Source organism: Chiloscyllium punctatum, chromosome 18, assembly GCF_047496795.1.
Source record: "Chiloscyllium punctatum isolate Juve2018m chromosome 18, sChiPun1.3, whole genome shotgun sequence".
NCBI lineage: Eukaryota > Metazoa > Chordata > Chondrichthyes > Orectolobiformes > Hemiscylliidae > Chiloscyllium > Chiloscyllium punctatum.
In genome coordinates this window covers 79339102-79351658 of record NC_092756.1, presented here as the reverse complement: position 1 = coordinate 79351658, position 12557 = coordinate 79339102, and the positions used below count along the sequence as shown (strand labels likewise).

General features: G+C 44.4%; 1 protein-coding gene across 1 annotated transcript in view; it reads left to right on the top strand.

Annotated features, from left to right (window-relative positions):
- Nucleotides 1-276: 276 nt before the first annotated feature.
- The window catches only part of LOC140489224 (chondroadherin-like protein), a 31722-nt gene continuing 19441 nt past the window's right edge, over nt 277-12557 (top strand). Inside the window, exons 1-2 of the mRNA XM_072588534.1 lie at nt 277-615; nt 9400-9561. Of these exons, the coding sequence (XP_072444635.1) occupies nt 613-615; nt 9400-9561 (165 nt within the window). The 5' untranslated portion in view covers nt 277-612. The remainder of the gene's footprint in view (nt 616-9399; nt 9562-12557) is intronic.

Sequence of the window (12557 nt, the reverse complement as noted above, 5' to 3'; positions counted from 1 at the left end):
TTGGCATCGCTGTTCGTAAAGGAGCGAGTTTGAACAGGAGTTTTAGTGTCTGAAGTGAGTCCTGCCAGTTCTGGGACTCAGTAAACAGCACGAGTGAACAGCAGAAGAGAAAGATCTCTTTGTTCCCTCTGCTCTGGCCTCAAGAGCAGCCCCTTCTGGAAATAAAAATCCTTGGATGATTACTGCAAGCAGTGGAAAATTCCAAATCCACTTTTTCAGTTCAATATCCCCACCACTCCACCCCCCCCCCCCCACCCCCCCACCTTTCTGCACCTTTCTCTGAGAGAGCGCCTCACAGTACCAGGGAAACTCAGACCCCTGTCGCCACTGGCAATGAAGGTATTAGGCTTGGCCTGTCACCTTTGAAGTGTCATCTAACTGTTCCAGGAAGCTGGAGATCGGAATTTCCTCTTGTTTCTGCTCCTGAATTCTCCGCCCCTGTGGTGGGCAAGGGTTTTTCACTCGGCAGGTCTGTATCTCACATCCAGATTCCCGAAATTTCAGTGCCGGGTGCACAGAAACCTGCTCCCATCTCCCCTCTTCCTATTTGAGGCAAACGTGAGGGAGTTACAGCGACTACTCCAACCTCGCAGACAGACTCCACCACAAGCGATGGTAGGTGTTTTAAGAACAATTGTTTAAAGTGGTAATTCTTCGCCATTTTTCACAGGACCCTTTTCTCTCCTGCTCACTGAGGGCCAGGCCTAGAGTCTCGCTGAAGTGGGGGTTGAAGGTGATGAGGATTGACATGTTGCCATGGCTGTGCCAATTGATTACCATTTGGTCGCAGGATGGAAATCAGGAGCTGAAACCCAAACTAACATTAACCCCTTGCAGTCTGACAGCGATGACAACGATGTTACAGCCATCACCCCCTCCCCGACCCTGCCCCTGCCAAGTGTGAGGGTGTGGCAGGGGGTCAATGTCTCAGGTCACCCAGGCTCAAATGGTCTACTCAGGGACTCAACATGACCCACGTTGTACAAAGTTATTTACTGCTTGAATTTTCCACCTCCCCTCTCTGGTAGCTGCCCTAACGGGGACCAGTAAAATAGCATATTGCGGCAAAGGAGACCACTCAGCCCCTTGTGCCTGTGATGGCTAGTTTAAAGAGCTATGCAAATTGTCACATTTCATTGCTATTTTTCCCATGGCCCCTTGCAACTCGCTGTCTTTTAAAGAATTTCGCCAAATTCCTTTTCAAAGTTACTATGGAATTTGCTTTCAGGCAGCAGCTTCCAGAATGCAACAATGTATGATAATAGGAAATTTGAGCAAGAGTAGTCATTGGCTCAGCCCAATTCAGCCCCCCTCAGATTCTGAAATGTTTAATAATAAGACCACCTCTCATTCTTCCAAATTCCAAAGAGTATAGAAACAACCTGTTCATAATACAAGACCGACACCTCCACCTTCTCTGAACGGTTTCCAATGCAAGGGATGGAGAGTCCAGAACTAGAGGGCATAGGTTTAGGGTGAGAGGGGAAAGATTTAAAAGGGACCTAAGGGGCAACTTTTTCCTGCAGAGGGTGGTGCTTGTATGGAACGAGCTGCCAAAGGAAATGATGGAGGCTGGTACAATTACAATATTTAAAAGGCCTCTGGATGGGTATATGAATAGGAAGGGTTTAGAGGGATATGGGCCAAATGCTGGCAAATGAGACTAGATTAGGTTAGGATGTCTGGTCGGCATGGACGAGTTGGACCGAAGGGACTGTTTCCGTGTTATACATCTCTATGACTCTAAGTATGTCTCTTCTTCAATAAGGGATACAAATTCCTGCAGAGTATACTGGGTTTTCCCTTGTGATTCATTTGTCTCAAATCTGTCAATGGATGAGTTTTTCTTGACTTGCTCTGTCAAATCGTTGAATTTGAACACCTCTGTCAAATTTCCCTTATCCCCCTCTCCCTCCTGGAGAACAGTGCCAGCTTTTCGGAGCTTGGCCTGTCATTTTCATTTCCTAAGGCCAACACCAGCCCATAGTTTCATCCTCCTCTTGTGGGAAGTGTTTACACTCTCTCCCCTATCACCAACATAGGAGGCATACCTGGGGATCAATAGTCTGTTGATCGGGGAGCATCCCCCTTTGTTGCCATTGCAGCAACACCTCCTGTTTAGATAGTACCTTCAATAAAATAAGGAATACTGTCAAGGCATTTCAAGAAGATCATGGCACTGATCATGAATTATTTAATGCATTGACCAAAAACGTAGTCAAAGATGTAGGTTTTAAGGAGTGTTATACAGGAGAAAGGTGAGATACAGAGATGGGGAGGTGTAGGGAGGGAATTCCAGAACCCAGCCATCCAAAGGCATGGGCACCAATCTTGGAGCGATCAAAGTTGGGGACGCACAAGGGGCCAGGTTTAGGACAGCACTGAGAACTCAGAGGGTCATGGGGCTGGAGGAGGTTACAGTGATGTCAGTCAGTGAGCACAGGGTAATAGGGGGATGGGAGAGTATGTATGGATTTGATAGTCTGGATGGCCGGCTTCCGGACTGTAGGGGATTCTGTGATTATGTAGACTATTTAAGCAGAGGATTTGAACTGTTTGTGGCTTCAGCACAGGTCCATGCCAGTATTTATATCATTTATATCACCACTCTCCTCCCACATCAGAATAATCTTCTATCCTCTCACCATCATGTCATCTATATTCCGCACCTTAACCTCTCCTTGGATAAAGATGTTTCTGCCGAATTTCCTATTGGAGTTTTCAATTATTATCTTATATTTACGGTCACTAGTTCTGGTCCACCTTTCAGAAGTACATGATAATAGTGTTGTGATTATGTCATTAGATTCATAGCTCAGAGTCCTGAGGTAATGCCACAGAGACATAAGTTTAAAATCCTACAATAGCAATTCAAGTTCAAGTAATTATTAAATCTGAAATTAGAAAGCTTGTTTTATTAACAATGGCTATAAACTATACTTAAAAACTCAACTGATTCACTCGTGTCATTGAGATGTACAGCACAGAAACAGACCCTTCGGTCAAACTCATTCATGCTGACCAGATATTCTAAATTAATCTCGTCCCATTTGCCAGCATTTGGCCCATATCCCTCTAAACCCTTCCTATTCATATACCCATCTAGATGTCTTTTAAATGTTGTAATTGTACCAGCCTCCATCACTTCCTTTGGCAGCTCGTTCCATATGTGCACCACCCTCTGCAGGAAAACGTTGCCCCTTAGGTCCCTTTTAAATCTTTCCCCTCTCACTTTAAACTTATGGCTTCTAGTTTTGGACTCCCCTTCCCTGGGAAAAGACTTTGGCTACTTATCCTATCCAATGTGGTTGACTCTGAAATGGCCCTAGTCAGTTGTAGGGTGACTCAACCAAATTAGGAATGGGCAGTAAATGTTGTCCTTATCATTGATAGTCACATCCCATGAATATGTAATTTAAAATATAGCTTCCTCATTTTGGTCTCTACAACTAGTTGCAACATCTCTACATAAGCCCTGACAAACCCATACTTGAGTACAAGAATCATGTTTGACACTTCAGTGCATACATGATGGAGAATTGCATTGTCAAGAGCTGTCTTCAAAGTGAGATGTTAAACAGTGACCCCTTTCAGGTGTCATAATGTTCCTGTGGTCAGGGCGGGGTTTCTCCCTGGTAAATATTTATTCTATATCAGGAAAAAAGGTACGCTATCTGATCATTATCTGTTATTGTTATGGGAGCTGGCTGATTGCAAATGGTCTGCTGCAGTTCCTTCATTACAAAATTACTAATCTTTAGAAGTACTCACTATTGCTTAAAGGCATAAAACATAAACCGTGCGAGAAGGAGACCTAAAGCTGAAGCAGTTTGTCTTGCACTCATCAGGATGTACATATAAGAAAACCAACTTCAGAAAGGAAATAACAATTTGTATGGCCGGAGAAGAGGGTGCTGATAATTTGAATGATAATTGCTCTGGATGTTATGGATCATATTCCCCTCAAAGTATATCAAGGAGATAAACTTGAGGCGGCACGGTGGCACAGTGGTTAGCACTGCTGCCTCATAGCACCAGATACCTGGGTTCAATTCCTGCCTCAGGCAACTGTCTGTGTGGAGTTTGCACATTCTCCCTGTGTCTGTGTGGGTTTCCTCCCACAGTCCAAAAAATGTGCAGGTTAGGTGAACTGGCCATGCTAAATTGCCAGTAGTGTTTAGTAAAGGAGTAAATGTAGGGGGGTGGGTTGCTCTTTGGAGGGTCAGTATGGACTTGTTGGGCCAGATGGCCTGTTTCCACATTGTAAGTAATCTAATCTAAAGATAGCCTAGATCATAGCTTTTACTTAAAGCAATTGTAAGGTGTTATGTTCTGGGTGTGTTTCAATTGGTCCACTGCTAGGCTTTAAGCAAAACACACTTTATACTGACATACATTTAAAATATAAGCAATAAAAGAAGATTTGGCATAACTTTAACTCTATTAAAATACTTAATAAAATAATATGTTATTTAACCATCAATCAGTATGTGTTCCAATATAGCAGCATCCCCATTAGTAAAGGCAAATTCAGCAAAACAGACTTTCTTCACTTCCTTTGGTCCAGGAAAAAGGAAGATCGAAGCAGACAATGTAGCAACAGAGAGAGAATTTTTCACTCAGAGGGTGGTACATGTATGGAATGAGCTGCCAGAGGAAATCGTGGAGGCTGGTACAATTACAACATTTAAAATGTATCTATGTGGGTATATGAATAGGAAGGATTTAATGTGATATGGGCCAAGTGCTGGCATGTGGGACTAGATTGGGTTGGGATATCTGGTTGGCATGGACGAGTTTGACAAAAGGGTCTGTTTCTGTGCTGTACATCTCTATGACTCTATAACTCAATTATTTTTTGCTGCAGCAGAGAGAGAGCTGTATCCATCAGCTTTAAACCCCGACTTCAACTGAAAACAAAACTAAAACCCTGGCTTTGTGTGAGCCTGACTCCACTCATTCATGCTTCTTTTGTCTATTTTTTTTAAAAAGAGTACTCAGGGAACTCAAAGCTGTTTACCCATCGCTTCTGAAGCAGATATTCTGATACCGCTGTGGCAACACCTGTCTGCAAAAGAAGCAGCACAGAACAAATCCCTCTTAAAGACCCAGTACAGTCACATGGAGATGTAGAAGAAGCTGTTAACTACCAGTAACATCTCCTTAAAATTGTTTTTCTTGTGTTTCAGTCCTGATGAATCTGAAACAGAAAGCTTTGACGTAATGTCTCCTTTTACTGATGTTCAAAAGTACTTGGCTGGAAAGCACTTTAACATTTCTGGTTGTCCTGAAAGACCTGATATAATTGTTTGCTCTGGAGTGGTGGGATCTGATGGTAGACTTGACAGAAGTCTATAAAATTATGAAATGCATAGATAGGGTTGACAGTCAAAATCTAATATTAGGGGGCATGAATCTAAGATGAGGGGGGGAAATTCAAAGGAAATGTGGGGGGGCAAGCTTTTTACACAGGTCTGGAACGTGCTGCCAGGGCTAGTGGTGGAGGCAGATACAATAGGGGCATTTAAGGTACTTCTAGATAAGCCCATAAATATATGCAAGGAATGGAGGGATATAGTCTGAGAGCAGGCAGAAAGGATTAGTTTAATTTGGCAACATCGTGGGTCAAAAGGACAATTCCTATACTGGACCATTCTATGTTCTAATTGAAAGTCTTTCTCTCATTCCTGATTTTATAAACCTGTATAAGGCCAACCCTCACTGTTCTCCTTTCTACAGAAAACACCTGGAGACTATCAGTCTTTTATCTAATTACTTTGCACAGTATGAGAGAGTCTGCTATTTCCCACAGTGACATTCCTTGCTAAATCCAAAACCTCAAGTCAGAATCTGTTTTGGTGAAAGTTCCTTGTGAACACAGAGGAACCTGAATTGTTTCTTGGCCCGTTCAAAACTTGGCTTTAAATGGGCAGCTTCTGTTTGGCGCTCTCAAAGAGACTCGAACAGGGCTAGAAAGAATAAATTATCTCAGAATTTCAGTGGTTTAAGAATTATTCCTTTCTTTCTGCGTGATTTGTGTGAATTCTGCTCCAACAATTACTTCACCGGGAGTGTTAGAAAAGGCAAATCTAGGCTGTTATTTTCAGGGCCTCAGTCAGACGGAGGGCCAAGTCAGGGCTCTGAGCCAAAATCCATTCCAAGTCAAATAAGCGATTAGACCCAGCCATGGATATGGAGCATGGTGTTTCATGGATCACAATGGTCCCTGTGCTGGGAATGATGAAATGGCGCCTGTTAGTTGCTACTGAGCTTTCAATAACCCAGGCACACAGACTCTAATGTTACTGAGCTCCCAATAACCTGGGCACACAGACTCTGATGTTACTAGGATCTCAACATCCTAAGCACACAAAATCTGATGTTACTGAGCTCTCAACATCTTGGGCACACAGACTTTGATGTTACTGAGCTCTCAATAACCCAGGCACACAGACTCTGAGGTTACTGAGCTCTCAACATCCTGAACACACAGACTCTAGTGTTACTGAGCTCCCAACAACCTGGGCACACATGCACTTTGGCAGCATGACATCTTCTGTGCTGCTAGCTGACTGCAGCCAGGTTGCAAGATGCAGCATTTGGCCCTTGCCCTCTTGAGTAACCAGGTTTCTTTTTTTTTCAATTTGTTCTCAGGCTATAGGCATTTCTGGTAATGGCAGTATTTATTGCCCATTTACAAATGCCCTGAGAAGATGGTGGTGAGCTGACTCTTGAACCACGGCTGCCCTTGGGATATAGGTAGACCTAACAGTGATGTTAGGAGGAGAGTTCCAGAATTGTGTCCCAGTGACATTAAACAAACAGCGATATATCCAGGATGGATCGTGGCTTGGAGGGAAACCTGCAGGTGGTGATGCACCCATGCACCTGGTCTTCCTCGGCGCTAGAAGTAATGGGTTTGGAAGATATCGAGTGCCATTTGTAAATGGCCTTGGATATGGTTCAGACTGTGGCCTCTGTACAATGGTGGTGGAGAGTATTAATGTTTAAGTTGGTAGACAGGGTACCAATCGAATGGGCTGCTTTGTCTTCCACAATGTCAAGCTTCTGGAGTTCTTCTCTCAGTTATTGCTAGCCGCAGTGACCTGGAGATTAACGTAAAAGGAGAGTACAGGGCAATCCTGGAGAGCTGGCATGAGGGATAGCTTGAGTATGGACTGAGGCATCTAACTTTTATGCTGGGTTGAATCTGATAGTCTGCAACATAAAGTATTGAGGAAAAGCTATTAAAGTGGTAATAATCCAATAGCAGATCTGTTCCAGACCTATTCCAGAGGTTGGAGTCAAGAGTAGGATGCTGGCAAAGCACAGTAGGTCAAAAGCCCTTCATCAGGAATTTCTCCTGTTCGATTCTCCTGCTCCTTGGATGCTGTCTGACCTGCTGCGCTTTTCCAGCAACACATCTCCAGTGTCCTTGTCAATATTTAGCCCTCGATCAGCACTACAAAGAAAAATTAGATTAGATTAGATTACTTACCGTGTGGAAACAGGCCCTTCGGCCCAACAAGTCCACACTGCCCCGCCGAAGCGCAACCCACCCATACCCCTACATCTACCCCTTACCTAACACTACGGGCAATTTAGCATGGCCAATTCACCTGACCTGCACATCTTTGGACTGTGGGAGGAAACCGGAGCACCCGGAGGAAACCCACGCAGACACGGGGAGAATGTGCAAACTCCACACAGTCAGTCGCCTGAGGCGGGAATTGAACCCAGGTCTCTGGCGCTGTGAGGCAGCAGTGCTAACCACTGTGCCACCGTGCCGCCCTATTGTTTTTATTGTTATAACTATCACATCCTGTTTAACTGTGAATGCTGTTTGGGGAATAGGATACATTTGGGGGACTCCTATGTTCCTTTCCCTCTCTATCTGCGTTCACCTAAACTACAGACTAACCACATCTATCCACAAGAAGAAAGTGAGGACTGCAGATGCTGGAGATCAGAGTCGAGAGTGTGGTGCTGGAAAAACACATCTGGTCAGGCAGCATCCGAGAAGCAGGAGAATTGACTTTTTGGGCATGACCCTTCATCAGGAATTTCCGAAACATCGATTCTTCTGCTCCTCAGATGCTGCCTGACTGGCTGTGCTTTTCCAACACCACATCTATCCACAAGGCTGCCAGCCTGGTGAATGCCTCAGGTAATAACCACCTCACTGACAGCTGTAACAAAGTGGGTTTATCCTGGATTCAAGCAGATGGCGAGCAAAGCAGAACAAGATCTGGAAAACAAGAAATCACATTACTCAGTAACATGGCACCTTGTAGTTACAAAAAGCTAAGGTCAGGCTTAAAACAGTTCATGACATCAAAAATCAACATTTGTTTTTAAAACGTAACCAATTTTATTTGCACAAAATGGTTGCCGCATTTTTTCAGATACTTTTAAAATAAATCTCTGAGATTTATCTGTGTTATTGACATTTAAATGATTTATTATCTGATAGGTTTTTCCCTACTGTTAATTGCTGTAACTCAAGGATGTAGACATTGGTATATAAGTAGCTATTGAGGTTCCCCACCCAGAGTACCCTTCTTACCTTCTGTACTTCTACTGGTTGGTGTTCAATGTGGAACCGACCTGATTCAGCAACTGGGGCCTAGGCGGGAGCTGGTGGGAATAGATGGTAATCAGCAGGTGGGTTCCTGACCAATATCCTCACAAAACTTCATGAAGTTGTTGAAAACTTCCAGGGTAACCTCCCCCTGACTGTGTACCACTGCACTGCCACCTCCGATGGCTGTGCCCTGGGACAGGACATACCGACAGTGACTTTGCCTAGAAAGTATGACTCGATGAGAATGACCAAGTCAGGTTGTGACTTCACTGCTCCACAGGCAGCTCTCCCCATTTTGGCTCAGCGCAACCACTGGAACGCCTTGAATGTCACAACATCCACAGGTTGCTGGCTCACGCAGCACAAACAGTGGACTCTATCACAGGTTAGTTATATTCGAGAATATGCCTTCAAAGGTTTGTCCCTATTGATCTAGCCCCAAGTCTAGTATCCCAGTTCCCTTCAGTTAGCTTAACTTTCACGCCCATACAATCACCCTCATTAAGGCTTAAAAAACTAGTCTTAGTCCCAGTCTTCTGCTTTTCAAACCAAATGTAAAATTCACTCATATTGTCTTCACTACTGCTGGGACTGATATACTCTGAGGTCTGATGAGAGGGCCACACACTGAGATGTTAACTCTGTTTCTCTCTCCACAGAAGCTGCGAGACCCACTGAGTATTTGTAACATTTTCAGTTTTTGATAGCACCTTCACCATCAGCGGCTCATTTTCGTTTCTCTCCGTTTCCTGATTACTCTTTGCTCATGCAGACGTCTCGTTGAGGTTCACCGTGTAATGGTTTTCTTTCCTCAGATGCTCCAACTACGTTCCAGTCACGGGTTCCTGGGAGCTGTACTCATTGCTTTCCTGGCTGGCACTGCAGCCTGTCCACCTTACTGCATCTGTGACAACATCCAACGCGTGGTGACATGCATCAAGAAACAGCTCACAGAGATCCCTGTCACCATTCCAGAGGTCTGTGCTATTGACGCTGCAGAATGCATCTGGTTGATACTAAGCACTGTGATGAGGGCAGAGCTAGTCTCGTCGTAATGTCCCTGCATTAGTAATCCAAAAGCCTGACTAATATTCTTGGGCAAATAAAATAGACAGTGCCACAGAAACTCAACAGGTTTGCCAGTTGTAGAGAGAGAAACAGAGTTAATGTTTCAAGTTCAATATAACTCTTCTTCGGAACCTGGATTTGAAATGTTAACTCTGTTTCTTTCTCCGCAGATGCTGCCAAAGCTATTGGGAGAGGCTGAAGAGGCTGGGGCTTTTTTCCCTGGAGCATTGGAGGCTGAGGGGTGACCTTATAGAGGTTTATAAAATCATGAGGGGCATGGATAGGTTAAAGAGACAAGGTCTTTTGTCCAGGGAAGGGGAGTCCAAAACTCGAGGGCATAGGTTTTAGGTGAGAGGGGAAAGATTTGAAAGGGACCTGTGGGGCAACATTTTCATGCAGAGAGTGGTGAGTGTATGGAGTGAGCTGCCAGAGGAGGTGGATACAATTATAACATTTGTAAGGCATCTGGATGTGAATATGTTTAGCGGGATATGGACTAAATGCTGGCAAATGGGACTAGATTTATTTAGGATATTTAGTCAGCATGGACAAGTAAGACCGAAGGGTCTGTTTCCGTGCTATACATCTCTACGACTCTAGATGCTGCCAGACCTGCTGAGTTTCCCCAGCACCTTTCTGTTTTAATTTCAGGTCTGCAGCATCCACAATATTTTACTTGAATTGGAATGTTCTGGGGATGTGGATCCCAAGCCGGCAGCAATAGAAATTCAAGTTTAATAGAATTTGGAAATAAAATGTAGCTTAATGATGACTATGTCACCATTGTTGTATAACCTCATCTGGTTGACTAATGTCCTTTAGAGAAGGAAATCTGCTGTCCATACCTCATCTGACCTATGTTTGATTTCAGACACATAGTCATAGGATCCCTACAGTGCGGAAGGAGGCCATTTGGCCTATCAAGTCTGCACCAACCTGGAAAGAACATCCAACCCAGACCCAGCTGCCACTGTATCCCATAACTCCACATTTACCATGGCTAACCCACCTAGCCTACACATCCCTGAACACTACGGACAATTTAGCTTAGCCAATCAACCCAGCCTGCACATCTTTGGACTGTGAGAGGACACCGGAGCACCTGGAGGAAACCAATGCAGACACAGACAGAATGTGCAAACTCCACACATAAAAGAATGTGGCTAACTCCTAACTGCCTTCTGGAATAGTCCAGGAAGCCAGTCTGTTCAAGGGCAATTAAGGATGCCGCAAAAAATGCTGGCCTTGCCATTGAACTCTTATGTTCCATGAATGAAAATATATTTTAAAACTCTTCATTTAATTATAGCTGCTGGGCTTTTGGCTTTGGGGAGTGAAAATGAATCCGTCAGCTGGAAATTAAAACAAAAAGTGTTGAACAACACTCAGCAGGCAGGCCAGGCCCATCTTTGAGCGAAGGGTCTGTTTCCATGCTGTACAGCTCTATGAAAGGTAAGAGAGGCAAGAGTGAATATTGAGAAACCATTGGCTTTCATACTTACAGTTGAGTCAGTGCCTTCAGGATCAACGCTAGCTGGAGTGGATGGATGGGTGGATGAGGGGATGAAATATCTGTGATGATCTGTCATAGCTCATTCAGGAAGTCTGAGGTATCTCAGCATTGTGCACCTTTCACCAGGCAAGCTGTGCTCTGGGGCTGTGGAAGCAGCCCTAATGCTCTCTCCATCACATGGTTAACCAGAAGTCTCTTTCGCTCTTACCAGTTGCCACAGGCATGGGTCGGGAGGGTTTGCAGATGGATGTTCGATTTGTTTGACTGTGCTATTAAAGCACCTTCCATGGCCATTGGGTGCTGGGGTGAGGCTTGAACCCAGAGCCTCTAGAGATGCTACACAGTGTTTTATAAAGATTCATTATAGCTTCCTCTTCTGTACTCTATTCACATTTGTCCTTTCAACCACTTTCTCAGCTACTCCTGCCGCCTTAAATTATTTGTGTGCTTATAACCCTAGGACCTTGTGTTCTTGCACCTCATCCACCCATCCATCCACTCCAGCTAGCGTTGATCCTGAAGGCACTGGAATCCATATTCTTCCTCATTTTTCCCAACAAAACATGTCACTTCATGCTTCTTTGCATGAAATTTTATCTGCCACTTGTTCACATATCCCACCAGTCTGTGATTTTTAGAAACTATTCATGGGACGTAGGTGTCCCTGGCTGGGACAACATTTATTGCCCATCCTTTGAGCAGATTCCTTGAACCGCTGCAGTCCTTGGGGTCACCATTAGCAGACACTCACTAACAAGTATGATTGTCTCCCCCTCCCCAACTCCCCATCCAGGAAATTCTGTGTCACTGATCATGGGTTGCATGGGCCCCATCCCAGAACTGCATCTCCAACCACATATTTTCCAGGAAGTGGAACTGGCCCTTGGCCTTGAAATTCCTGGGTTTCCTTTCTCTGGTTCCTTTTCTGTACTTCCTTTTGCCACTGGCTGTTCTCAAAGAATTGTGCCCCTCATTCAGGAGGTTCCTTCAAGTCAGTTTTATTCTGAATGAGGGTCTCCCAGGCTTGAGGGTAGCTTTCAGGGAGTCTTTGAAATGCTTCCTTAGTCCCACTCTCATTTAACTGCATTGCTTGAGTCAGGTGAAGAGGACTTGCTTTGGCAGTTGTAACTCAGGCACCCTCAGCTGGAGAGGGTTCAGAATAGATTTATCAGGATGTTGCCGGGTATGGAAGGTTTGAGTTATAAAGAAAGGCTGGATAGGCTGGAACTTTTCTTTTCCACTGGAGGGTAGGAGGTTGAGAAGTGACCTGACAGAGGTTTATAAAATCATGACAGGTTTCGATAGAGTTAATGGTAGTTGTCTTTTTTCCCCTAGGATGGAAGGGTTTCAAGACGAGGGGGCACATTTTTAAGGTGAGAGGAGAGAGATTTT